The 25,247-nt window shown below is 42.6% G+C and overlaps 8 protein-coding genes across 19 annotated transcripts; 4 read left to right on the forward strand and 4 right to left on the reverse strand.

Annotated features, from left to right (window-relative positions):
- Positions 1-2,267: 2,267 nt before the first annotated feature.
- On the forward strand, positions 2,268-7,497 carry LOC6626986 (uncharacterized). 2 transcript variants are annotated; one of them, XM_015174070.3, is made up of 3 exons: positions 2,268-2,625; positions 2,698-2,764; positions 7,053-7,497. In XM_015174070.3, exons 1-3 carry the CDS (start codon positions 2,557-2,559, stop codon positions 7,406-7,408), a joined length of 492 nt encoding a protein of 163 aa, XP_015029556.1. In that variant the 5' UTR covers positions 2,268-2,556; the 3' UTR covers positions 7,409-7,497. The 2 variants fall into 2 exon arrangements, with proteins under 2 accessions (XP_015029556.1, XP_002048803.1); XM_002048767.4 differs by lacking the exons at positions 2,268-2,625; positions 2,698-2,764 and adding exons at positions 3,913-4,161; positions 4,250-4,310.
- Adck1 (aarF domain containing kinase 1) lies at positions 2,991-6,843 on the reverse strand. Of its 4 annotated transcripts, XM_015174108.3 has the most exons (5): positions 6,680-6,833; positions 5,392-6,085; positions 4,783-5,334; positions 4,352-4,715; positions 2,991-4,294 (listed from the first exon to the last, which is right to left on the reverse strand). In XM_015174108.3, the coding sequence occupies exons 2-4, from the start codon at positions 6,043-6,045 to the stop codon at positions 4,374-4,376; spliced, it is 1,548 nt and encodes a 515-aa protein (XP_015029594.1). In that variant the 5' UTR covers positions 6,046-6,085; positions 6,680-6,833; the 3' UTR covers positions 2,991-4,294; positions 4,352-4,373. The 4 variants fall into 4 exon arrangements, with proteins under 4 accessions (XP_015029594.1, XP_002048804.1, XP_032291764.1 ...); XM_002048768.4 differs by lacking the exon at positions 2,991-4,294 and having other exon boundaries at positions 4,316-4,715; positions 6,758-6,843; XM_032435873.2 differs by lacking the exon at positions 2,991-4,294 and having other exon boundaries at positions 4,316-4,715.
- On the reverse strand, positions 7,422-11,559 carry LOC6626985 (endoribonuclease rege-1). Of its 3 annotated transcripts, none has more exons than XM_015174106.3 (6): positions 11,251-11,541; positions 9,149-9,229; positions 8,876-9,088; positions 8,065-8,816; positions 7,788-8,009; positions 7,422-7,713 (listed from the first exon to the last, which is right to left on the reverse strand). In XM_015174106.3, the coding sequence occupies exons 1-6, from the start codon at positions 11,452-11,454 to the stop codon at positions 7,509-7,511; spliced, it is 1,677 nt and encodes a 558-aa protein (XP_015029592.1). In that variant the 5' UTR covers positions 11,455-11,541; the 3' UTR covers positions 7,422-7,508. The 3 variants fall into 3 exon arrangements, with proteins under 3 accessions (XP_015029592.1, XP_015029593.1, XP_032291763.1); XM_015174107.3 differs by having other exon boundaries at positions 8,876-9,091; positions 11,251-11,540; XM_032435872.2 differs by lacking the exons at positions 7,422-7,713; positions 7,788-8,009; positions 8,065-8,816; positions 8,876-9,088; positions 9,149-9,229 and adding exons at positions 9,252-10,007; positions 10,487-10,605; positions 10,672-11,167 and having other exon boundaries at positions 11,251-11,559.
- A 241-nt stretch (positions 11,560-11,800) lies between these two features.
- On the forward strand, positions 11,801-13,741 carry zda (peptidyl-prolyl cis-trans isomerase zonda). Of its 2 annotated transcripts, none has more exons than XM_032435876.2 (7): positions 11,801-11,979; positions 12,054-12,566; positions 12,635-12,717; positions 12,795-12,936; positions 13,003-13,170; positions 13,232-13,462; positions 13,535-13,741. In XM_032435876.2, the coding sequence occupies exons 2-7, from the start codon at positions 12,060-12,062 to the stop codon at positions 13,610-13,612; spliced, it is 1,209 nt and encodes a 402-aa protein (XP_032291767.1). In that variant the 5' UTR covers positions 11,801-11,979; positions 12,054-12,059; the 3' UTR covers positions 13,613-13,741. The 2 variants fall into 2 exon arrangements, with proteins under 2 accessions (XP_032291767.1, XP_002048800.1); XM_002048764.4 differs by having other exon boundaries at positions 11,802-11,983.
- Positions 13,742-14,052: 311 nt separating this feature from the next.
- Positions 14,053-15,527, forward strand: cathD (cathepsin D). The gene is made up of 2 exons (XM_002048763.4): positions 14,053-15,077; positions 15,137-15,527. Exons 1-2 carry the CDS (start codon positions 14,163-14,165, stop codon positions 15,395-15,397), a joined length of 1,176 nt encoding a protein of 391 aa, XP_002048799.1. The 5' UTR covers positions 14,053-14,162; the 3' UTR covers positions 15,398-15,527.
- Positions 15,528-16,569: 1,042 nt separating this feature from the next.
- On the reverse strand, positions 16,570-19,231 carry puml (pummelig). Of its 2 annotated transcripts, none has more exons than XM_032435874.1 (2): positions 19,184-19,231; positions 16,570-17,956 (listed from the first exon to the last, which is right to left on the reverse strand). In XM_032435874.1, the coding sequence occupies exon 2, from the start codon at positions 17,888-17,890 to the stop codon at positions 16,670-16,672; it is 1,221 nt and encodes a 406-aa protein (XP_032291765.1). In that variant the 5' UTR covers positions 17,891-17,956; positions 19,184-19,231; the 3' UTR covers positions 16,570-16,669. The 2 variants fall into 2 exon arrangements, with proteins under 2 accessions (XP_032291765.1, XP_002048798.1); XM_002048762.4 differs by lacking the exon at positions 19,184-19,231 and adding an exon at positions 18,794-19,157.
- Positions 19,232-19,446: 215 nt separating this feature from the next.
- TTLL12 (Tubulin tyrosine ligase-like 12) lies at positions 19,447-21,573 on the forward strand. The gene has a single exon (XM_002048761.4). It carries the CDS (start codon positions 19,555-19,557, stop codon positions 21,451-21,453), a length of 1,899 nt encoding a protein of 632 aa, XP_002048797.1. The 5' UTR covers positions 19,447-19,554; the 3' UTR covers positions 21,454-21,573.
- Positions 21,574-21,987: 414 nt separating this feature from the next.
- On the reverse strand, positions 21,988-25,182 carry sax (type I BMP receptor saxophone). Of its 4 annotated transcripts, none has more exons than XM_015174105.3 (8): positions 25,063-25,182; positions 24,474-24,591; positions 24,281-24,316; positions 24,065-24,140; positions 23,345-24,009; positions 22,876-23,286; positions 22,588-22,813; positions 21,988-22,528 (listed from the first exon to the last, which is right to left on the reverse strand). In XM_015174105.3, exons 1-8 carry the CDS (start codon positions 25,127-25,129, stop codon positions 22,379-22,381), a joined length of 1,749 nt encoding a protein of 582 aa, XP_015029591.1. In that variant the 5' UTR covers positions 25,130-25,182; the 3' UTR covers positions 21,988-22,378. The 4 variants fall into 4 exon arrangements, with proteins under 4 accessions (XP_015029591.1, XP_070066093.1, XP_002048796.2 ...); XM_070209992.1 differs by having other exon boundaries at positions 24,994-25,158; XM_002048760.4 differs by lacking the exon at positions 24,281-24,316 and having other exon boundaries at positions 25,063-25,181.
- Positions 25,183-25,247: the final 65 nt, after the last annotated feature.

A 25,247-nucleotide genomic window follows, 5' to 3' on the forward strand; every position in this document is an offset into this window, starting at 1 on the left:
TATTAACTGGTAGTTAAATGATGAATGTTGATGTTAGTCATGCATATATACAAACGTATATATATTTATCTATATATATATATAAATAATTAAATAATTAATGTGAGTAATTCGAATTGTTGTATTGAATCGGAGAAACTTTCTTGTGTCTGGTGCTTTTTATTCGTTTTATTGATTTCAAATCAGAATATATATGTTTGAAAACTCAAAGCAAACTGTCTTTAAAATTTAGCACTTAATCAGAAACCGAACCGGGGTTTGGACTTTGGATCGTTTAGGAATTAAATTTCGAGATTGAAAATATTTTTTTTTGTAATTGAAGTAAGGGAATTTTATTATTTATATTAAAATATATGGTATGTGGTATGTTTAGCTGTTAGCTGCAAAATTAATCCTGAGGATAAAAATTGTAACTCCCATCAAAAGCATTTAAATTTGAACAAATCTATTAAAGTTTAAGCTATAGAAGAGGGCATTTTTAAAAAGATTTTTGTTTTACAATTGCAAAAATTTGTTAATTTCGAAAGGATGAACAAGAAAGTTTATGTGTAAAGCGAATTGTCTTAATGCTAGACACAAAGAAAGACCACAAGCCAGAAGAGATGCGCAGACACACAGACAAACGCACACAGACAGCTTGACATAGTGTGTGTGTGATGCAATAAAAACAACAAAAGGAATTTCGCTCAGGTGCGAACCGGCTCAGCCATAATTTATGTTCGAGCCGCGCGTTATGCAAATGAGCAGCCACTCGGCAAAAATCTCACAGCGCAATGCACAAAAGAGCGATAGTCATGAATGTGTGTGTGCGTGTGTGTGTGTGGGTGTGTCTTTGTGCGGGCCGGGTCAAGGTGCATGCCAGCCAAAAAGCCAAGCGGCCATTCACTTTAATTAACGGTTAACGACTGCAACTGGCGCTTGGCTACGCATTTGCGATTCTGCCAGGTGGTGGGGGCAGGCAGGTGTGTGTGAAAGGGGGCGGGTTGCGTGGCAAACAGACAGCACGTCTCGCCAGTTGGCGGGTTTGCACAGCGATAACCCAAGCGGGCCAGCAAAAATTGCAATTTGCTTATTGAAGTGGCAGCGCGAACGAGAGCAAAAAAACGAGCGATAACGCAATGCCACAAAAAGCAGAAGCAGCACAAGCAGAAAAAAAAAAAAATCTAAAAAACAAGAGAAAACAAGTAAGAGGTTCTAGTCGGGAGCTCCCGACTAGGGGATACCCTGAACCCTCTTCTGCCAACATCAAATGCATATCTTATTATTTACCAAAATTAAAAGGGATATCGATATCGATTTTTATCGATTGCTTGGAAACGGAGTAAGTTATCGATTATCGGAAACAAACTCGATCTGCGCGGGAACTAGGAGCATCTACATATAAAAGTCTCTAGCTCTTATAGGTTCTGAGATCCTTGCGTTCATACATACGGAGAGACGGACATGGCTAGGTCGAGTCGTCTATTGATGCTGATCAGGAATATATACTTTATGAGGTCGGAAATGCTTCATTCTGCCTGTTACATACATTTGGATGTTGCACAAATACAATATACCCTTATACCCATTTTTAATGGATTCAGGGTATAAAAAAAAACGCATCGTTTAACTGCGACAAGTCGAAAACTTGATACACTTGCCAGGCATTTGGCAGCTGTGCGGCAGATGTAGAATACTGGTAATTGTTTGATAAACAAACATTAGGAACATCTAACTAAGCCGAAGGCTAAATACCCTAAAATGTTTGGCATAGCTATTGGCTTGGGTATAATCTGATGTAGAAGTCCGATTTGATAAGTTTGATAACAATATCTGGCAATATCTATATACAAATATCAATATCTTGAAAAACGGCAAAGTTTTCCATAGAAAAACTCAATATTCAAAAGTTTCGACCGATGCCGACCAATCCAATGTTGATTCAAAGCAAGTTTAAGGCAAGAACTTAATTAAGGATCGTTCTTATCTATGTGATATAGTCGACCGATCCGGCTGCCTTTGACAAAAACAACAAGAAACCCTTAAGCTGAGAGATTAGTTGGCAGAGACCCAGACAGACAGACAGTAGAGCTACGCTATAAGAACTCTTACCTAAATCATGATCAAGTTTATACTTACCTGAATTTGGGCCAACTTTATGGACTGGCAGATGACTCCTGTTTGGCGTCGCATATTGCATGACGAAATTGAGATAACCCTTGGATAGTGTATACAATTGGTTAATAATATTAATAAGCATATTAGCACGCACAGCCTGTGAAATCCATTCGCAATCCGCCAGCCAATTGGAGTTGTCCTCATATCGTCGCCAAAAGCGACGGAAGATTTAATCGATTTGTGTTGTAGAATCGCGGCAAATGTATTAAAATATAATCAAATGCCAGCAACTGGTAGCAGATTTTCATATCTTATCGTTGAACATGCGCCAGGGCTTACTGTGAATCATCCTACTGCTCAAATTCTTTTGATTTCCACGCAATTCAACGAAATTACGTTTCCTTTGGATCTGTAAACAAAGAAAATCTAAATTACATATATAGATAAAGTTGCATTAAAATGGGCGTGGCAGCGGAAGATTTACTGATTACCCTAGCCGTAATATGCTTTTGTCTCTTCATCATACGCGTAAGTGATTGTTATTAATATTATTATTAATAAGACAATTATTTTAATGTAAGGCTTGACATTGAATTATAGATCATTTTGATTGCCTATCGCTTTTACCTGCTGAAACGACTGAAGGAGGCAACGCAAATCGAACAAGGTGAGCAAACATAATCGGCAAATATTTACACTAGTTTCTTGCACTCCGACAACACGGTTAGAGATGGGCATGTCTCGTGCTTTTGTGCGAGCTTCAATTCAAATGAGTTGACTTTAAAGGGTATATCACTGGGATTAGGAAAATTGACAGCTTAGCTGTGCTAATTACCCAAGTAATTAAACATTGTGCGCTTAATTACTTAAGTAATTGGACATTTTGTGTTCAATTAACAATTTTTACTTAGGTATATTTATTGTGAGGGCACAATTACTCAAGTAATTAAACTTGTCAGCCACAATTACTTAAGTAATTACACTGGCAAGTCACAATTATTTGAGTAAATTTAATTGTGAATGCACAATTACATTACTTTTTACAATTACTCAAGTAATTACATCGACTCATGACAATTACGTGTAATTACAGTCATTTCTTCAAGTAATTACATGGTTAAGATACAATTACTCGAAAAATTGTAGCCCTAATTTATCAAGTAATTTAAATTCTTACGAGTAATTTACTTAAAAATATGAATTACTCTAGCAATTGCCTTAAAATTGGTTAATTACTAACAAAATTTATGATTAACATAAATTTAAGAACAAATTTCCATATTAAAACTAAGCCCGTGCCTATGCGTGCGCGTTTCTCATAACCGGAAGCCCATCCCTAAAGCTAATATGACTACCCTTAAAAAAAAAGGCGAAACAAACGTCTTGACAATGGAAAACTTGCCATAAATCATAAAAACAATACGATACAGGCAATTACATACATATTTATACAGATATAGTATATATATATATATATAGATACACATTCACGCAGTTTGTGTGACATTTGCACACATTTATCATAGTGCCTCATTAGATAAAGTTGTGGCCCCCGCCCCGAACCACGAGATATGGCATGCATGGCAGAGAAAAGCACACCGAACTTAAGCCCAGGCTAGGCACTGGTTTTGTCAACTTTATCAGCTAATGATTACAAAGCAAATATGTGAGCCGTGCCTGACCCATGATGACTGGTCGCCGGGGCCCATCAATTTATTTTCGGCGACTTCAGTTCAATTCAGTTCGAACGGACACTTTGAGTGAAACGAGACTTGTGCAAAACTATTTTTATAACCGAAATCAAGTCCGATACAAATGGCGACCGCAACAATAACAGCATCAACCGCTGCAGCAGCATTGAATGCAACAACAAGCATTGTGAGCAGCTCGTATTCGTCGGGTAGCACCACCAGCACCACTGCAGCGTATCCGGAATATGGCGACGCGCCGTATGTGCCCGTTTACACACCGTCGCCGAGCTATGTGTACTTCTATTCGGGCTATGCCTTCTATATAGTGCTCCTATTTCTGTTTGTCATCCTGATGCCATTTGCAATCATAATGGTAACTTAATCCTAACAGTTTGGCCAACCTATGCTCCAACAGCTAATTGTGTATTCTGTCTCTCTCTTTCGAAAACAAACGCAAAAAGAGTTCCATGCAGCGCAAGCGTCAGGAGAACGCACGCAGGCTGGCCCTGCAGAGAGAACGAGGTAAATGTGATTGCCCTTTAATTTGTACTTTAATTCAATACCGGGACGAACAACTGCAGCCGACTAGAGCACCTGCTTGAGCGCGGTGAGGAAGCCAAAGTTAATCAATCCCAAATAGAGGTAGTAGATATTCAGCTTGAACAGCTCCCAGCGTTCGCGCAGCTGCAAATGCCAGCGTTTGGCAGCCACCGTCTGTTGGGCACGCTGTTCCGCATATGAGGATTGCACACAGAACTTGGACATCACCCAGAAGGCGGTCATGCGATTCTGTGTGCGCAGCGTCGCCTCAATGCCGCGTATCAGATCGTTTGTCTTCAGTATGAGCAACATTTGCCGATCCACCTGCTCCAGCACATCCGAAATGTGGGGCAGCACCAGTGATGTGTTGTTCTGCAGCGTATTCTTCTGCAAAAGACAAACGTATGAGTATTCGAATATTACTGGATTTTGTTTAATTGAGTGCGCAGCTCACCTCTTCTTTGGAATATTTGACTTTGGTAATGCCCTGCATGAGCGTGTCCCAGGGTCGACCCGTCACCATGCACACAAACAAACCGTACAGATCACCCTTGATGCCCAGCTGCTCGCTGTGCTGGCGCATCAACTTGCGATCGACGTTCAGTATGCTCAGCCAGAGCTTGGAGTATTCATAGCGAAACTTGTCGCTCAGATTGGCATAGAGTCCGTGATCGAGCAGTATTATTTCCAAATTATTTTTGGGCGTCTGACGCACAAGTATATTGCCCGGATGTGGATCGCTGTGCACAAAGCCCGTGGAGAAGATCATCTCCGAGTAGAGTTGACCAATTCGGCTGGCGACCTCAAAGCTATCAATTTTGTGATCCTTGATGTATTTCAAATCGGTCACATGCCCGCCCTCCAGATACTCCATGACCAGCACACGTGATGTGCTCAGCTCCCAATAGATTTTGGGCACACGCAACCAGCTGTACTTCTTGAAGTGCTCGGCTACCTTTTCGGCATTGTGGCCCTCATTGAGAAAGTCCAGCTCAATGGGCAGATTCTGTAACGAAATGAATTTTTTAAATCGATAAATCGATAGATTTCATTGGCAACTCACCTTTTTGGACTCCTCGACCAGCCATTGTATCTTGAAGTCGGGAAATATGCGCGCCAGCACTTTGACAGCCATTTCCATGGTCTTCATGTCCACACGCGAGTTGCCCTTGACATAGGGATGTTGCACCTTGACCGCCACAATTTCGCCCGTCTTTAGACGCGCCTTGTGCACCTGCGCCAATGAGGCGGTGCCCAGTGGCTCACGCTCGAAGCTATCGAATATATCCTCCGGATTGCGTTTCAAGTCCTGCCTGATTACCTTATACAGATCCTCGATGGGATTCTGTGGCGCATCCGAGTGCAACACTTTCATTGTCTGCACAAACTCCTTGGGCAAGAGGTACTCCAGAGCGCCGATATGCTGACCCACCTTGATATAGACGCCCCTATTGGTGCAGATCAGCTGCAGCAGCTTCTCGGCAGCGATTTTGTGCACGCGACTCTTCTCGGCCTTGTACTCGGGCGTCGTCTTATCCCACTCCTTGTAGTACAGCTCCCGCTTGTAGGTGAGCGCCACGTCGACCACGGCACAGGCCGAACGCGTCAGCCGCACAATGCCCAGCGAGTTGATCTCATAGTCGTTTGTATGCAGGCTCAAACCGGTGCTGACGAGGCCAGCGCCCAGGACGCCATAGCCCAGCACGCGTCGCAGCATCTATGGCAGGTTCGGAAGGCACGGGTACAGCACAGTTCGGCTGCAAAGATTAAACTGATTGTCTTTAATTGTGGCTGGCAGCGCGCCCTGTGCGCAATGAACCGTTAAGTCAACAGGTTGTCATTTCGTTTTAGTGTTAACCCTTCACCTGCGCCAAGCTCAAGAACAAGTTCAGCATGGCCAAAGAACTAGTTCGGCATGGCGAAAGAACCTTTGGACTGAGCGAGCAGCTTGAACGGACCAGCATTTTAGGCATGAACTTTGTTTTCATTTTGATTTGAACTTCGTTTCAGTTGGACTTAACTTTTTAAGCAACGCCAAATGTTTTACACTAAGCCTTTAAGCCTTTGCGACGAACTTTCACTCATAATTGTATTGCCAAAACGAAAAACCATTTATCATACACTTTGCACTTTGTTAATATTCATCAAGTTAATTGATTAACTTAAGCTGATTGACCCAAAACCTGTTGCAGCTGCATTAACTCACATTTACATGCGTATTTGCCCCAAAAGCCACTTTCACCATTTATTGACCGAACAACGTCAGCAATTGTTTGTCCATTACATAAATGACCGAAGTGAATCGAAGTTTATATTTTTGCCAAACTTCTTGGCCAAATCGTTTCACTTACAAGCTGTGCGTGTGTGTATTAGTGTGTATTAGTTGCAACACATGTGGCTGTTTGTTAGTGACTGTTGCTAGCACTTACACTAAAAACGCGAAAGGCAGCTTTAAAACTGTTGCCGCTGTGTGGGCAGCGCGCAACTAAACTGACTCTCAGCTGTTCAAGGCGCGTATGCAGCGCGATAAGAGCGCAAAAGCGCAGAATTATCGATAACAGAGTGACCAGCTTTTCTTTTTAGCACAAGTCGATAAACCGCGTTTTGAACTAAACGGACACAACAGATAAGATAAGTTAATGAGGAAAATGTGTATTTACCATATTGATAAGCTTGGAAATAGATTATGTTCTTGTTTAAACCTATTTACCTTGCCGCCAACAGCACGCCGCGAGATGGAAATAAGCGTCGCCAACAACAGCACAACCCTGGACAACAACAGCGTTTGCATTCAAGCTGATAACGACATGACCATCTTGCCCAAAGGCATGGATCTGCCGCCCAGCTATGATGATCTTAACATAAGCCATAGTGCGAAGCAGCAGCCGGGCAACATGGGCGCCTCCACGCTGACCATAGCTACCGATTTGGGATGCAGCAATTCGAATCTGGCAGCAGCTTTGAATGAGCCGCCTCCGGATTATCAGGGCACCGTGGACATAGCAGCAGCATCAGCAGCAGGAGCACCCACAGCCACAATATCCACAACAATGGTCGTTTCAGTTACGCCGAGAATCTAATGTGTTTAATGCATTTCAAGTGTATAAGTACTATCTTATATTTAATTTGATACAAATTATAATACACTAAATTTAACGATAAACAAAAACTCTTTCAACTCTAGCAACGTAAAATTTCAGCCAACGGTGGCCCAAATCTACCATAGGGATCCTTGGGTAGTATTAGTATATTATCGCACCATGAATAGCCAATCACTCGATTCTCAATTATCTTTTTGAATGCCACATTTTCAGTTATTAGATCTCGATAATTATCATTGGAAACGACCGCTGCATTGCGCTCATACGCCAATTGTAGTATAAAGCTGAAAGATAATTCGTTGAAAACAAATATATATTATTGAACATGATCCAGACGTGGGTCAGGCTCATCACGCACCGATCATCGTAGCTGATACTCTGTTGGTTGGGCAGATTTTTACAGGGTGTAAACACAATTTTGCCCTCCTTGTGCAATTGATCGAGCAGCGCCGGATTGGAAGATTTGTTGGGATTGCGACGAAACAATGGTATTACGGCCTTGACATCGTGTCCCATTTTTTGGAAATACTCCACACAATATTTGATGCCCTCCGCAGAGAATATATTGGAACAACCATGGCTGCACATTGAATTCAATATAAAATGAATATTTAGTCAAGAGCTGGGAGACTCACCCAAAGGCCACATTGCTGCCATCGATGATGATGGGTCGCTTATGGGAGACGGGCCCGTTCATTTCTATGCCTGGATTATATGTGTTGCTATTATAATCGGCCAGTTTTTTACGTTCCGTTGTGGTAAAGAGACTCTCGTTCATACGCTGTGTGGTCATCCTTGGCGTTTTGTTAAACTTAGAACCATCTTCCTTAGATTTCATATTTCGTTTTCTCTTTGAGCCATTGTCATCGTCGTATCTGTCATTGGACAGAGGTATAAAGTCTTCTTGAACAAATATTACACTATCGTCTAATGTATTTTCTGGGTTTAGCGTCGGCGGCTTCTTTACGCTGGCCACCGCAGCATCTCGGCGATCATCAATAATGCGAAAAGGACTATGATTTCTGTTCAAATTATCAAAGCTATCATCAATTATAATGCAAGTATCATTGTTTGTTGCTGAACTGGCGCTCTTAACGGGATACACGGCCGGATGGCTTGAGCTATTTGAAAAACTTTCCCACAAGTGAAAATCTCGCTTCCTATCCACCTCAAAGCGACTGAATGTCGGATTGTCATCATTCAGTGCATTGCTGCTTGCTGGCTCCTTGGATATTGTCTCATCCTCTGAATCATCGTCAATGTTGATTTTAGCCACATTCGGTTCCAATACGATGCAATCATCCTCATCGCTACTCTCAATCTCTTCAATAATCTCCGCCTCCTCCGCATCCTCTTCCTGCTGCTCCAATTTCATTGAGCCCGTCGCCTGCATTTTGTTTAATTCTTTAGAGAATATTGCGATTGAATAATTGAGCTCTTCTTTACCTGATTGTTACGATAAAACTTTGGTTTTGGTAGAGGCTGTTCGGTTTGTTGGCTTTTCCCGCGCTGAAAGTCCAATTTTCGCTTGGAACCGGCTGCAATTAATGCGCCCTTGTATGGTGTATTAAATGCTCGGCGTTTTATTAAAATTGCCAGTTTCTGTGCGTAACTATTTCTATTCGGCTTGGGGTTTGTGTTATTCAAGCGCTTCAGCGGCTTCTGAAAGTAACACTTAGTTAAAAATCAAATGATCGTAAGTTTCAATTGGCTGCATACCTTAATTTGATCATCTTTAAACTTTTGGAATTGAGGTTTAGTGGGCGGCATTGTGGTACTAGCGTCGTAGGTAATTTGATACTAATGTCAGATGAGAAATATATGCGTATTAATTTTTGTATTTGAAGTTTTTGTTTGACATATTGAAAAGTAAACAATTAGCTACTTTTCATACTTACTGCGCTTGAATTTCATTTAACAGAGTTTACTTTAAGGTGCTTTGAGTAAGACTACAGATTATCAGCTTGTTTTTATATACACCAAATTTATTATTGAATTACATATTGGATATCAATTATTATCATATATCAAAACTGTTACAATTTTGAGTACAATGCATTTTGATTAAAATACCTCTGTGGCTAGACACTTAAAAGAGTTGAAAATGTATTCTACTACATTATGATTGGCGCTTCGCTTTTTCATTTCAGCTGAGATAATTTATATCAATTAGATGAGAATTTTCTTTATCTAATCGATTTCGTGTGTCTCAATCATATTTTTTTTTTTTTTTTTTTTTTGTTATTTAAACACAACACAGATGACAACATTTAGTTACAAAAGGCAACACATATATTAGATAAAAAGCTGCAAATTTGATACTTTGACTGTGAATCGTTGATCCTTGACCATCGGTTGGACAAGCGTTCACTGCTTGAGCTCCCTAATCTCATTGCGTATGTTGGCACGTGCCAGCTCCTCGTACTTCTCATGGTATTCAGGGGTGGCATATATCGCTGGTATGAGCAGCAATGTCTCCAGCACCTTGACGCGCATCATTTTGTAGTTCTCATCATCCAGATTGGCGTACTCGTGACGCAGCAGCTGGGTGTAGTGCTTGTATTCTTCCGGCGGAGCACTGGGCGTGGCAGAACAGCAACATTAGACTATTGTTCAGTGTGCTCTAGTCGAGGCTGCTCGACCAGGCAATACCCTGTACCCAGCTACAGAACAAACACTCAATAGTTTTTCTATATATATCGACAGATATAAGAATATATTCTTCCCTTTTCGTTTTCGTTTTGAAAATTTCTAGGTATAAATAAGAGTGGAAGAAGTTATTCCGAAAATATTTTGAAAAGCCGGCTAACAGTCGATTATTTTCAATATCGGAAACGGTTATCGATAAGCTTCGAGCTTTTGCTGATACACGAGCTCTTGAAGCTTATATACAGACAAACTGATAGACAAGACTCAATTAGACGACCTGACAAGGATTATATATACGATATAGCAAAACGACGAAGCCTCGCACAACCCCAATGCACTCTTTATGTCTCTATTGGGTGGGTACAGGTCGGTACAGTGTGCAAATAAGGTATTTTGTGAAATACATACGCAAGTACAACCAGATCCACATCCTGCAACAAATTGGCCTCGTCATCGTGCGACCAGGTGACCTCATTGTCGGGCGTCTTGCGCCCCAACAGATTGCACACAAGCGACTTGGCGTGCTCCTATGTTGTGTTTGTTATCATTTAAAAGCTGCGTAAATCATATATCAACAGTTGTTGACTACTCACATCCTCAATCATGGCATCGCGACAAAACTCCTCGAATACCTCGCAATTCTCCTGCACACAGCTGCGATTGCCATCGAAATGATAATATTGAAAGAACGCGGCCAGTGCAATGCTGGGCGCACAGTCGGTCAAATGGTCGTGCTTGCGCTGCATCATCTCCTGCCAGTTATGATAGGCGCGCGTGGGACTATCATCGCTCAGATGCTGCTCAATGCGAGCATACCAGGTGTTGGTCACATCCTCGGGCACATCATAGTGTGCACAAATATTACGCCAGATTTGTTCCATCACTTTTTTTTAAGTTATTAATTGGGTATTTTTGGTGGGTTTAGTTACACTTTTTGGCCAATTTTCCTGCTTGCACAAAATCGCAATGATTCAATTTTCTGGAAATTTGTTCTGGAACTCGCACAGTTTTTCACTAATTTTTTTTTTCTCGGATTTTGGGGGCCTGACGCGTGCGCAAAACGAATTTTTGCAATTGCAGCAGCACCCCCTAAAATAGCAGAACGACCCGCCATTAATCGCGTCACGGAAATCATAAATATAAATATAACATTTAACTGCAACAATACTCACATCCATTTGGCTAGCCGCAGCAGAACAAGTTGGCGCGGGCTCAGCTAGCGCTGGCTCTGCAATTTTTTGGCACGTGCTTGGGGCTGCTGAAAGTGTTAGCAGGGCTCTACGACTTTTACGTGGGGATAGGTGCTTTTCTTTCTTATGGCGGTGCCTATGGATTTTACCTCTTTTCTTACAACCACTTTTATTTTTTTTACCCATTATTTGAGTGCTGTTTTTGGGACGCAAAAGATTTAATTACTAATGAAACGTATGCATACAAAACACAAAGCGAACTGCAACAGCTGATCAGCGTTGCCAGACTGTCCAAAAATATCAGGCAATTACTTTTAGTATTTAAGAAACTTGTATTATTGGTTCTAAGGAATTAACATTTTTGCCACCACTCAGAATTCTAGAGGGGCGTAAATGCTTGTTTACCGGCAACTAAGTTTTAAACAATTTTAATTTAATTTTTTTTTTTTATCAGCATGCTACCAATTACAAAACACTTTGGCCGTCCTGTGTTGTATGTTGGCAACCCTAGCCCTGTGAAATGTCAAACGAACTTGTGAAAGTAATCATTTCCAAATCTGAATTTTACATTACTGGTTCCAAAAAAAGTTATTAGTTTCTAAAATTGTTGGATTGTTACGGTGCGAGAACCGTTTGTAAGTTTACAACTTTGAGAACAGTTGTTGCCAAGGACCGTCTATCCACATTTAGTACTAAATTGCACTACATTTGGTTGGTGAGCATTGCTTCGGCCCATTTGTTGCCCTTTGTTCCCTGTTTCAACGTTTTACACGCACATCCGACAGTTTAAAATGGATGTCGAAAAATCTAGCAGCAGCTCCTTTGAAGATCTAACCAATGCCGATGACACCAAGGATATCCGTGCAGCCCAAGCGGCAATTAGCGACTTTGAAACATCTGAAGCCGATGTTCCATCTGCAAATATTGACAGTCACGCTGAGGGCGCAACACAGGAGGACGAGTCGGACGACGATATCGAATGCGATATTTTGGGTAACAAGCAGCTTATAAAACGCATCATCAAAAAGGCACCAGCCAACGCGAAGCGTCCCAGTCGCGGTGATCTAGTGACCATTACCTATACCGGAAAACTGGAGGATGGCACCGTTGTCGAGAAGGAGGAGCGCTTCCAATGCCATGTTGGTGATTTCGAGGTGGTCCAAGGGATTGACATGGTACTACCAATGATGCATGTGGGCGAAGTTTCGCAGGTCAACGTCGATCAACGCTTTGGCTACGGCACCATTGGCCTGAAAACCGAGAACCCACCTGAAATAATTGTACCACCAAATGCTAATGTAAGTGCCCAGTTTTAGCCACCGAAGTGCATCATCGAAGTGCATCATGTGTAATAACTATTTTCCAGCTGGTTTACCAAGTAGAGCTAGTGGATGTTAAGTTTGAAGACTTCTCAGACCTCAAGTCGTTTGATGTTCTACGTAAATATGGGTGCGTTCACATCTACCAGCTACCTGAATATAAGATAAGCTAAGATGTTTACTAATCATGATTGTTCCTTAATGCAGCGCCAGAAAAAAAGAGCGCGCCAATTATTATTATAAGCGTGTAGAGTACAATAATGCCATCCATCTGTACAGGCGTGCACTTGACTATTTGGATAGTCGTGATGGGGATCCAGATGCAGAGTTCGGCAAAGAAGATCTAGAGGTATTGAACTATAGACTACTAAGATTCTTTCTTATATATGCATAATATATATATCTTTGCCAACAGCTGTCTAACAGTGACCTGCAGAGCCTCTTGGAGGATCGACTGATTGTTTATAACAATTTGGCAATGGCTCAAATTAAGGTCGGAGCATATGATGCCGCATTACAGTCCGTGGAGAATGTATTGCGTTGTCAGCCAAATAATCCAAAGGCTTTATACCGCAAGGGCAGAGTGAGTGCTAGTTAAACACGTGGCATATTCAAGACTTAATCTCTCTGGCGCTCGTTATCAGGTGCTCGAGGGCAAGAATGATACGCAGGGGGCCATTAAGCTGTTGCAGAAAGTGGCTACGTTGGAACCAGACAACCGATCTGTACAATCAGATCTGGCCCGACTGTTTATCAAAGCACGTCGCGACGAACACAACGAAAAGGAAATGTATCAGAAGATGTTGGGCCAGGCTAAGAAAATGGAACAGAAAAGTAATATTAGACAGAAGACGCCCTTGGTAGATAACTCAAAAGTTAGTCGCAAACACTACCCCATTACAAACTACATATATTTTAAATCGCTAAATATTTTAATTTTCTTCTAGTTAAAGCTACTTGGCTTTTTGATGGGTACCATACTAATTGGCGTCGCCGGAGTGGCCATCTATCGCTACAAGTACTAAGAGAGGGGTATAAATGCTGTTATTTCAACCATAGAGTAATTTAAGCAATTGAAATGCATTTTAAAAATGGTATATATTTATTTATAAAGCAAAATTATAAATGTTGGAAACTATTTGCTCACTTGTAAAGATATCCCTTTTGTTATACATAAATATTGCAATGCACACTTTCCAATAGAAATAATGGGTTTTTGGATAATTTAAGATTAGTTTTAACAATTATTTGCGAAATATATACAACTTTCAAGCCTTTTGAACAAAAAAAATGTGATTTATGTACCGTTTGAATTTTTAACTTTAGTTGCAAGACTTAAAAAATGATAAATATTTTGAAAAAGAACTGATTCGTCAAATGAACATACTCACTTTTGTACTGTTCCAGCCCTGGTTGGCAGTGTCAAACGTCTTTTTGGACAAATTTAGCACATATTGTTTGCTGAATCATTTTCGCTGCACCGCAATATTTGATTAACTGCAACAGAAACAGTTGAATTTCAACAGTCGACAGTGTATTTAACAAGTTAAAACATTTAAATCGCTTACAGTGGCCATGCAGAAGTCTTTGCTGCTGTTTGCCGTGTGCCTGGCCCTGGCCTGGGCCGTCGCTGCGGAACCGAAGCTGTTGCGTGTGCCGTTAAATAAATTCCAATCCGCGCGCCGGCATTTCGCTGATGTCGGCACCGAGCTGCAGCAATTGCGCATCAAGTATGGTGGCGCCGGCGGCGTCTCACCCGAACCTCTCTCCAATTATCTGGATGCTCAGTACTATGGCCCCATATCGATTGGCTCGCCGCCACAGAATTTCAAGGTAGTTTTCGATACAGGTTCGTCCAATTTGTGGGTGCCATCGAAGAAATGTCACCTGACCAACATTGCGTGCCTCATGCACAACAAGTATGATGCCAGCAAGTCGTCATCGTATAGCAAGAACGGCACCGAATTCGCCATACACTATGGCTCGGGCAGTTTGTCGGGTTATTTGTCCAGCGACACGGTCAACATTGCCGGCCTGGACATTAAGGATCAAACCTTTGCCGAGGCACTGAGCGAACCGGGTCTGGTCTTTGTCGCTGCCAAATTCGATGGTATTCTTGGACTGGGCTACAGTTCGATATCTGTGGATGGTGTCAAGCCTCCATTCTATTCCATGTTCGAGCAGGGTTTGATCTCCCAGCCGGTATTTTCGTTCTACTTGAATCGTGATCCCAAGGCGCCAGAGGGTGGCGAAATCATCTTTGGCGGTTCTGATCCCAATCATTATACGGGCGACTTCACCTATTTGCCTGTAACACGCAAGGGTTATTGGCAAATCAAGATGGACTCTGCTCAGCTTAATAATCTGGAGCTGTGCAAGGGCGGCTGCCAGATAATTGCCGATACTGGCACCTCGCTGATTGCTGCGCCCGTCGCTGAGGCTACCTCTATCAATCAGGCTATCGGTGGCACACCCATTGTGGGCGGACAGGTAAGAGCTGTCTAGATATATGATAAGGTAACACATACAAGCCAGTATATCTCTTGCAGTATATCGTGTCCTGTGATATGATACCCAACTTGCCAGTCATTAAGTTTGTGCTAGGCGGAAAAACGTTTGAGCTGGAGGGCAAGGATTATATTTTGCGTGTTGCTCAAATGGGCAAAACCATCTGTCTGTCCGGATTTATGGGCATGGACATACCGCCACCAAACGGACCACTCTGGATTCTGGGCGATGTCTTCATTGGCAAATACTATACCGAATTTGACATGGGCAACGATCGCGTGGGCTTTGCCGATGCCAAATAGAGCGTCAACCAAAAGCTAACCCTATTATATTATACAAAAATATGCTAACATTTTATTGTAATTCGAAAATCGCAAGACTCTTCTTGCAATTGACAATTAAATTACAACATTATAATTGTAGTCTATAAAATTGTCGCTATTTTGTTTACATATAATTCTGTCTTTTGTTTTGGCTGCGACCCCATATTGTTAGTCATGCGATGGACCTTTGCTTATCTGGCGGCCAATTATATTTGTTTTTTACTTTCGCCGCTGATAAGCTCGCCAACTGCTTTGTTTGTGAATTATTTGTGCTTTCCAATAAAGAGAGAGAAAACTTTTCGAGAGCCAGACACTGTTTTTGCTCGGATTGCATGACCGACAGCAATAAAGAAAACCGATCTGATGCACTATATGTAAATGTCTATGTATAATACATTTGATTGTTTCGGGCTTTTTTTTTTGTATATATATGCTTGCGTATATTAAGATAAGCTTTGCTGATAGCGCAAAAGCCTGAAAAATTGACACTACGCTACAAGGCACTTAAGTTTCTGATAGACTCCTAACAAAATCTGTAACCATAATATGAATTTATGAAAATCGCATAGAAAGGTGCTAGTGGTAGGTGAGAGACGGTGCTCATGTGAGAGTGAAAAAGCAAGTGCATAAGAGAACTCTCTTCTAGAAGAGAGTACACTCGGAAGTAAAAGAGCGAGTGGGTGAATAAGAGAGATAAGTGAGAGCGCAGAATTGAATTAATTTTAATAAAATTCTGCGCTTTTGTTGATTTCAATGCATGATTAATTGTGATTAGCTAAGCTGAAAGTCAAATGAAATCAATTTTTTCTATAGGCCACTGGGTTAGGTCGATGACTTCCGCGTGCGCTGGACAGACGTCAGCGCCCGGAAAGCTGATACGGACTGGGATCGGATCGAGCTGGTTGGCCATAGCGCACTTTCGGGCGCTGTTGTTAAATACATGACGTATCCAGAACAATTATTTATCATAGCTCGACCAAGAAACAGTTGAAGAACATAATAAAACTTGGACTTTGTAACGCAACCGTAGCTCGAGCACGTAATTAATAGATTCAAGCATTGAATCACGCTGACCAAGAGTCGTTGCGATTATGGGACAGGGAAATGATTGTGTAAATAATAGAATGACAATGGAATAACAAGCTAAAGACTAAGATAAGACAACATTTAATACTAGGCAAAAACGCAAATAAAATAGACACAAAGTTAGTAGAGCTAAATTTATAATTTAAGCCGGCAAGAACGTTGCTCTCATTTCCGTTTCACATCGGCTAAATTAATAGCTGGAACCGAGGATTGCTCATTTTTGGGCACAGGCAACGTCCCAGATGTTGCTGTTCTCGTATTAGTTGTTGCTGTTGATGTCATACCTTGAACAATATCGGCATCCGCATTGATTTCCATCGATTCGGCTGTCGTTCCCAAAATGGGCACTTCATGCTCTTCATCTGATTCGGTGGATTCCCGGATAAGCTGAATGGATGGCGATGCCAGCTTCCCACTACTGACTTTGTATATATCACAGGTCTCGTTGACGTAGCGATTGAATACGTCCGGTTTGTCCGCGTACACATGATGTCCGGCGCCGGTCACAATTTTGATGTCCACCATTTTGACGCCGCGCTGCGATTTGATTTTCTCGCCCGACGACGAATCAATCCAACTACGTGAGCCATAGATGAATGTGATTGGTATATCACTGCGCACATCCTTGATGCGATGGATCATCGGATGCTTGGCCCAGCCAAACGATTGCATCATGCTGTGAAAAGCCGACTCCCCGCTCGGCCGCTGTGCATTGCACTGGTGTATATACTGGGGCAGCAGATTGATGTCCTCCTCAATTGTATGCTGGAATTTGCGCATTATATCCGGTCGCGTCTTCTGCACCACCCACTGACCAAATGGACCAGCGGCACGCAACGCCCACAGCGGATTCAGGGGAGTTAAGACACGCGCGATTGCACGCACCCACAATGGAATCTGTTTGGTGTTCGTCGAGTCGGCGGGCTTCTCGGGAAAGCCCCACGGATCGGCCAGTATTAGGTGTCTAACGCGCTCCGGATAGCTAAGTGCATAGCTGGAGGCAATGAAACCGCCCATGGAGTGACCCAACAGTATCATATCGTTGATGTTCATTTCGCGACGCCATTCCTCGACAGATTTGACAAACTGCTTCTCGCACACAAGCGCATCCTTGGCAAATTGTGGCCTGGAGCTACGGCCAAAGCCGAGCACATCCATTGCATAGACCGGACGATCCTTGGCAAAGGCATCCAGATTCATTACCCACAGAGCCACCCCAGCCCCGAGGCCATGCAGCAGTACCAGCGGCACCTCCTTGGACTCTGTATTCATGCTGAGCGTCCAGATTTTGTCAGCCTCGCCCACAGCCGGACCAATGTCCACAAAGAAGCCCCGATACGGCAGCTTCAGATATGAAAGTATCTTCTTCTCAACGGCCCGCAGCATTGTTGGTGAAGTCGATGTCCAGTTATATAACCATTGCCACAGAAAGAAGCCGTTATTTTTCGAAACCTGAAATAAAAGTTTTTAAGTGTAAACGAAAATTTGACTACATATAAAACATAATTATAAAATGAAAATCAAATGTAAAAAATACAAAGCTTTCAATTATTTATTATTATTATTTGACTAATGTCAAATTGACTAAACCAAAATCTAAAAGGCAATTTTGTTCAAATCCAATAAGAACGATTACAGTTATAAGCCCCTGCGGAGAGATGTCGTAGTCTCAATGTTGATAAGATTTTACCGATATGCTTGAAAAGCATTAAATTCCCGAGTTACGATTAAAAAAAGCCCTATTCTATACATGTAACAAGAGACAATAACAACTATGCAGGGTATTTCAAGCGAGACTTATTTGCTTAGAAACATACCGATATATAAACATGCTGATAAGGATCACAAATATATGAGAGAATAAAACCCTTAACAAGTGAATAATTTCGTAGTAGTGTAAATATAACTGTAAATTCAGGCCCCGTTCGTTTGTACTACTTTGTTGTGCATATGCTCACACACAAATATGCGCATACATATAAACAAACGTCACACATACTCGAACCACTTAATTCCATGCCTTGGTCTCACTCCTGCTCCGCCTGCTCTGGCCCGGAAGTGCTGCCAAATGGGCGTGGATTACCTAACGGACACCGCGATCGCGCCCACTGAAACTGCGCAATTAGCTAGGAACACACACGCACACACACACACATACATACATACAAATGTACGTTTGTATGTGTATCATATTTCAGCGTTGACAATTTATTGTTTGACCTTTTGTCTTAAAAATCAATGTTTCTTGTTTAGCTGTTCGAAATCCTTTTGCCTCGCCGTTTCGCTTACCTCTACGTCCATGGTCTGAGCCTCTAGCACAACATCTGTAGCGCCTTCAGCGTGGTTTGGCAATGCCAGTGTACCGCTCATTTAGTGTGTTTTTTTTTTTCGTTCTTTTTGGTTCTTTTTTTGTTGTTAATATTGACAATTTGCCAAAAGACGGACTATTTAGAATAATACTAGCATATAGCTGCGACGGTGCAGCATTTGCAAAAATTTAGTCTAGCATACACGAAGGTAACCCTTTGATCAAAAACTGCTGCGGTTAGTGTCGAGTTGTGATGACTATGAATTTTTGTTCTAAGCTGGCCAGCTGATTGTATGTGCGGCCGCTGCTTATGTGTAATTTTTTCTAATGGTGAAATTGTAAATTGTTGTCATTTATTTATATGTGCTCACCAAAAAGCAGACTTGTGCAACAGCTGTTCGGCATTGCGCAGCCCTGGTATTTGATTTATAGTTGGTTTTAAATTTGCCAAGCAAAATGCTGTCACATTGAAAAAAATACCAGCACTGTCCACTAGCTGAGCTAGTGATGAGTGACTACTATTTAAAGAATTGCTCTTCTTAAGGCTTTGCTGTTAATTCTCATTTCTAATTTACTTTGTGCCTATCGATAGCCCTTTTAAATCGTTAACTATTCAAAATTTCGCATTTGATGGTCCTGATCTTTAGTATTTTGTTGGTAGCTGGTATATTTTTGTTGTGCTTAAATGCGGCCATGCTAAATATACCGACCATGTGAACTAGCCGGGCAATTTGCACGCAGCATGGACGGAATTAACAAATACAATGAATTTGTGGCGCTGCATAAGCCGCAGCTGGAATCTTCGGCGGTGCCAGTGCATTTCTGGCCGGCGCTCTACCGTAAACTGACCACGGACAACTTTGATGCTGGCGAGGCTCTGCAATTATTGCTTATCGACTACGACGACGACGAGGATGAGAAGCAGGAGGAGGGTGTTGATGATGACAATGCCAAGCCAGCGTTTGCCCTGGAGGTAGCACGCGAAGCGGGCATAAAGGCAAGTGATCCGCAGGCCATTTATTTAATAGATCACGCCTGGACGTTTCGGCTAAACAGCGCGCGTCAGCAGTTGGAGCACTATCCACAGCTGGCGGATCGGTTGTCCGCCATCACCGGCGTCGATCTGGAGCATGAGCAGCGCATTGACAAAATATTGAGGCGCCTGTGGAGGTATTGTCATGCCTATTCCATTGCCAGCGAAGGATTAACCGATGAGGAGCGTATGCCCATTTGGTATGTCATGGACGAAGTTGGTTCGGCAGTCAACCATTCGGATGAGCCCAATTTTCGGGTAGTGCCTTTGCTCTACCTGAACACGCAGACCACATACAGCCTGCTGTTTCCCATTCGGGATTGTGAACAAGGTGCGCCAGTGACGCGCGACTTTGCCGAATATGTGTCAAAGGATGCGCCGCAACGTTCGGCCCTGCTGTTGCCTTGGCAAGAGACCGATTTGAGTGGGGAGAGCTTTTTGCAGGTGGAGCCGAGTGCGGATTACTTTTCCAGCGGCCACATACCAGAAACATATCCGGAGGAGGAAAGCACCGTTGCCGAAGCGCCGCCCGCTCGCTGTGATCCCTTGAAGGTATACGCCCAGTATGATGTGCTGCGCGAGCATCTCACAGCTCCCGAATTTGTGCTGGTCGACAACGAACAGGATGCGGATGTGCTCTGGCTGACCTGCCACTATAAGAATTTCGCGGAATTCGCACGCGATACGCCACACAAGTTCATCAATCAGTTTCCCTTCGAGTACGTCATCACCATCAAGGATTTGCTGGGTATTGTCGGTCGTCGTGCTGCAAAGGAGCATCACAATGCCGAGACGCTGGACACGTATCCCACGTGGCTGCCCACCACCTACAATTTGTCCACGGAACTGCGCGAATTTGTCGCCTATTATCAGCAGCGTGCGGCCAAACGTTTGGATAACCATTGGATTATTAAGCCCTGGAACCTGGCACGCGGTCTCGACACCCACATCACGGATAACATTAAACAAATTGTACGTTTGCCGGCAACGGGACCAAAAATAGCCCAAAAATATATCGAGCGACCCGTGCTGTTTCATCGCGACGAACTGAATGCTCAGGTCAAATTCGATGTGCGCTATGTGATGCTGGTGAAGCGCGTGAAGCCGCTGGAGGCCTATGTGCATCGCAAGTTCTTTCTGCGCTTCGCCAATCGGCCCTTCTCGTTGGACAACTTTGATGACTACGAGAAGCATTATACGGTGATGAATTATCAGGAGCAGGCACAGCTGCATCATATACAATGCGATGATTTTTTGGACATGTGGCGTCAGCAGTATCCCAAACACGACTGGGCCGTTGTGGAGCAACAGATCTGCGCCATGCTGTATGAGGTGCTGCAGTGCGCCAGCCAAGCGCCGCCGCCTTGTGGCTTGGCGTCCTGCGCTCAGTCCCGCGCCCTCTACGCGGCGGATGTTATGCTGGCCTGGACGGGCAACGGTGTGGAGCAGCGCAGCATGCAGTCAAAGCTGCTGGAGATTAACTGGACGCCCGACTGCAAACGTGCCTGTGATTACTATCCGGATTTCTTTAATGACATCTTCAAGCTGCTGTTTCTCGACGAGCAGAACAACGAGATGTTCAGGCTGCTGACGGCAAATGGACAATGATCCCTATCTTTTATATTAATTATACTTTTCAACTAATTGCTAAAGTTCATAAACTTATGCTAGAAGCATATGAATGTTAAATATTTTGTTTGGAAATAAAGTTTCTGTTATGAATACCAATTTTCAGTATCTTTGAGTTTCCTTTCACTTATTCTTCTCAGATGAATTCTTAGCATTGAACGATCTTAAAAAGTTATTCGATAAACTTGACTTACTTAACAATTAGAGTATATTTTATTTTTTGATAGTATCTTAACGTCATTTGTAAACTACATATACAACTTATTTAGCGCGCATTTGTACAGTATACAAAGTATTGTTTGTATATATATATATAATATATATCATCTATATGTAGTTGGGAACTTTTCATGTACATACATATGCTCTTAGCTAGGTGCACAATATGTTTCGTGAGTGTGTGTGGCGCCATTTGTTTACATTCTCAATAACTCTATCATAGCTTGATAAGAAAAGAAACTATATAGCTATATAGCTGATAGCTGGCTGTTCATGGGTGTTTGTGAATAGGTGTAGGTGTAAAAAGTGAGCTTAAATGTAATGTATAAAAATGTTGTGTTTTTTTTTTTTTGTTTACCAATTCTTAATTGTAATGGCACTTGAAATGAAAATGATTAAAGATTATAAAAATGCTGCCTACTACACGAAGGCAGCTTGATGTAGGCGATTGATAAAACTTAAATAGATGATATCTCTAGTCAAGTGGAATTTTACATTTAAGGCAATTTGAAAGGCACAAAACTAAATCTCGATTAATGCATCTACAGACTAATGAAAGGGAAAATAAAATAAAACTTCAATATATATATATATGAAAACTTAGCTGCTAGCAAAATGAACTTAACTAATGTCGCTTACTAAAATTAATAATTAACTTAACTTACACTCTACACTTAAAAAGCTACTAAACGCAAACTTCATCAAAGTCTAAACGTATCTTCTCGTCAACGGAAGCTAATTTATGTATAGTCTTTTTAATGCGCAACGCTGGCAAACGCACATTCGGATTCTGATGCCAGCACTCCTTCATTAGCTTGGACATGCCGGCCAGTAGCTACAAACAGGTATATAATAAAACTTTATAGCTAAAGGTATATGGTGTTTTATACTTACCGAATCTGAGCTCCAGCGATTGGGTATGGATGGTCGATAGTTGTCAATGCAGACGACTTTGCGCATATCCTCAAAGCTGGGATCCATGGGGACCACATCATAGAAGGGCACCTTGTACTCCTCGGCAATGCCGCACGAAATGGTGCGCCGGCAAACCTCCCACAGCACCAGTCCAAAAGCGTAGATATCAGTGCGTCGCAGTGCCTCAAAGCACTCCATGTCAATGCTGGGCGGGAATAAAAATAAAGAGTTACACCAGCTGATAAAAAGTGCACTTGGCGCGCTTACCTCTCATCCAAGACCTCGGGTGCCATATAACGCTTGGTGCCCACTTTGGGATTGTGGCCCAAATCCAGTTGTCCCGTCACATGCGAGTGTGTAACCGCCAAACCAAAATCAGCTATGACACAGGTACCATTTGCGGTGACCAATATGTTCTTCGACTTCAAATCCCGATGTGCCATGGCGGGCTTGCCCTCAGTGCCAAAGATTTCAGTGTGTAGATGGACCAATCCATTGGCAATTGACAAACAGATCCAAATCATATCATTATGGCTGAGTGCATTCCGATTCAGATGATCAAAGAGCGAGCCCTGTGGATAGTAGTGCGTCATTAGCCAGAGCTGGGTGCACGAGTTCCGTGAGGTCATGTCGGAGCCAATAAAGCCAAGTATGTTCTCATGGCGCAGCAGCACGGTGCTGAAAGTGTGAAAGAGATTAGCATAGAAAGCAACAAGAAATCCAAACGAAGCCCAACCTGTAGATTTCAGTTTCACGTTTCCACGACTCCTCGTCACGACTGAAGAATATTTTGACGGCAATGCTCTCGCCGTGCCAGTGACCACGCCACACCTCACCGTACTTGCCACGGCCAATACATTCAATGAGCGTCACCTGTTTGGCCAGCGTCCGTTGTACCAACAGCGGCAAGCCGCTTCCCGAACCGGAAGTAACCGAATGTTGCAGGTATTCGCGTAGAGTACTATCCCCAGCGCTGGTGGCGCGCAACAATTCATCGTTAACCAAATATGATTCGGGATCCTGTTTAACTCGGGTTGCCGCCAGACGCTTACGATGGCTGCGCCGCATAAAGCAAACGGCCACTGCGCCCATCAGCGTGATGACCAGAAATGGGCCCAAAATGGCGGCGGCCATTTTGCTTATATTGCTGCTATCGGCTGTGATCACCGTTGCCACATCGCCGCTGACAAACGGTGGCAGCTCGGGAAATTCACCGTCATTGCAAAAATCGCTGGCACAGCAAACGACATTTATGAATTTTGCCGTGTTGCGTTTTGCGGGTCCGCTGAGCTTATTTAAACCAATCGGATTGCAAATCAGTGGCAATTGATCCTGCGACGTGGTGCAGCCGCGAGACACTTGCTCCTGGCCAACGGCATCGCGTGTGCGAGATTTCCAGCACTGCGGCAAGAAATAAATTATTGGATATTCAGATATCAGACTCTTATTAACTCACCTGTATAGCGTTCTGGCACGTATGTGCATGCTCATTGGGATCGAGACAGGGTGGTTCGCACGCAAAACATTTTAATCTGTGCATGCGAAAATATCAGATTAGCGAATATGCAAGCATATAATATGCACTAGCGTGTATGTATTGTGAGTGTGTGTGTGTGTGTATGTGTATGTGTGGGGTTTATGAAAACAGGCGGGCTAATGCACTCAGCTTTACCTTCTTTTCATGCGTCGCTTACTCTTAACATGTCTTCTATTAAGGAGTGCAGCGTGTTAAATGGGTGGGAGGTAGTAAAGATTAGGTGTTAAAATGAAGTTAGGTGATAGCAATAGTTCCGATTAGAGAAATTTCATTTGGCTTATTACATTATTTTGATTGGATTGGAAGTGCATACGATTCTATTGCTTACCTGGGATGCGTTAGTAAGGAGTTTTGCGGTATTGCTGGAAATTCCTTTCCATTAATGCTCGGCGGTAGCTCCATGTCCATATCCTGTTGCTCATCTAGCAAAAGTCCACTGATTTCCGCTGTAAGAACAACAACACGGAAAATAACAGTCACACATACACACAAATTGGCTAGAAATACTCAACACGACACACACACACGCACGCACACACACATAGGCATTTGTGTATACACAAATAATACGCATGTGTGTGTCGATTATAAATGCACTTTTATGCTACGTTCGCCCACATAAGCATTCTTATTCATTTATATAACGCATATTTTTATGTATTTGCATTATTTTTATGCTGTTTTATGCACTCAACGGCAGTTTTGTCACACATTTGGCTTTGTACGCGGCGCAATTGTTCAGAACAGTAGCATATGAAAACAAATTGTGACCCAAACACACACAAACAAATATGCAGCGCGTAGGTATCAATTTTTCAGGGCAATATGCCGCTATTTAAGTCACACACTTATGTTTAAATGCAGCCGCTTCTGATGCACACACACTGTATTACACTTGGAAACATAATTTAACACACCTTTTGCATTTTTATATAAAAAAAATGACAACAGGAAAACCAAAAATAAATTTGACTCCATTGCCATTGTTTTTTATCCAACACTAACAGTACTGTGTTAGCCAGCACTAACAGGTATACATTTACGGCTGTGGTCACCCCAAAATGTTAAAATTTGCTCCAAGCGATTTGGGTGCCCATACTTG

Source organism: Drosophila virilis, chromosome 5, assembly GCF_030788295.1.
Source record: "Drosophila virilis strain 15010-1051.87 chromosome 5, Dvir_AGI_RSII-ME, whole genome shotgun sequence".
NCBI lineage: Eukaryota > Metazoa > Arthropoda > Insecta > Diptera > Drosophilidae > Drosophila > Drosophila virilis.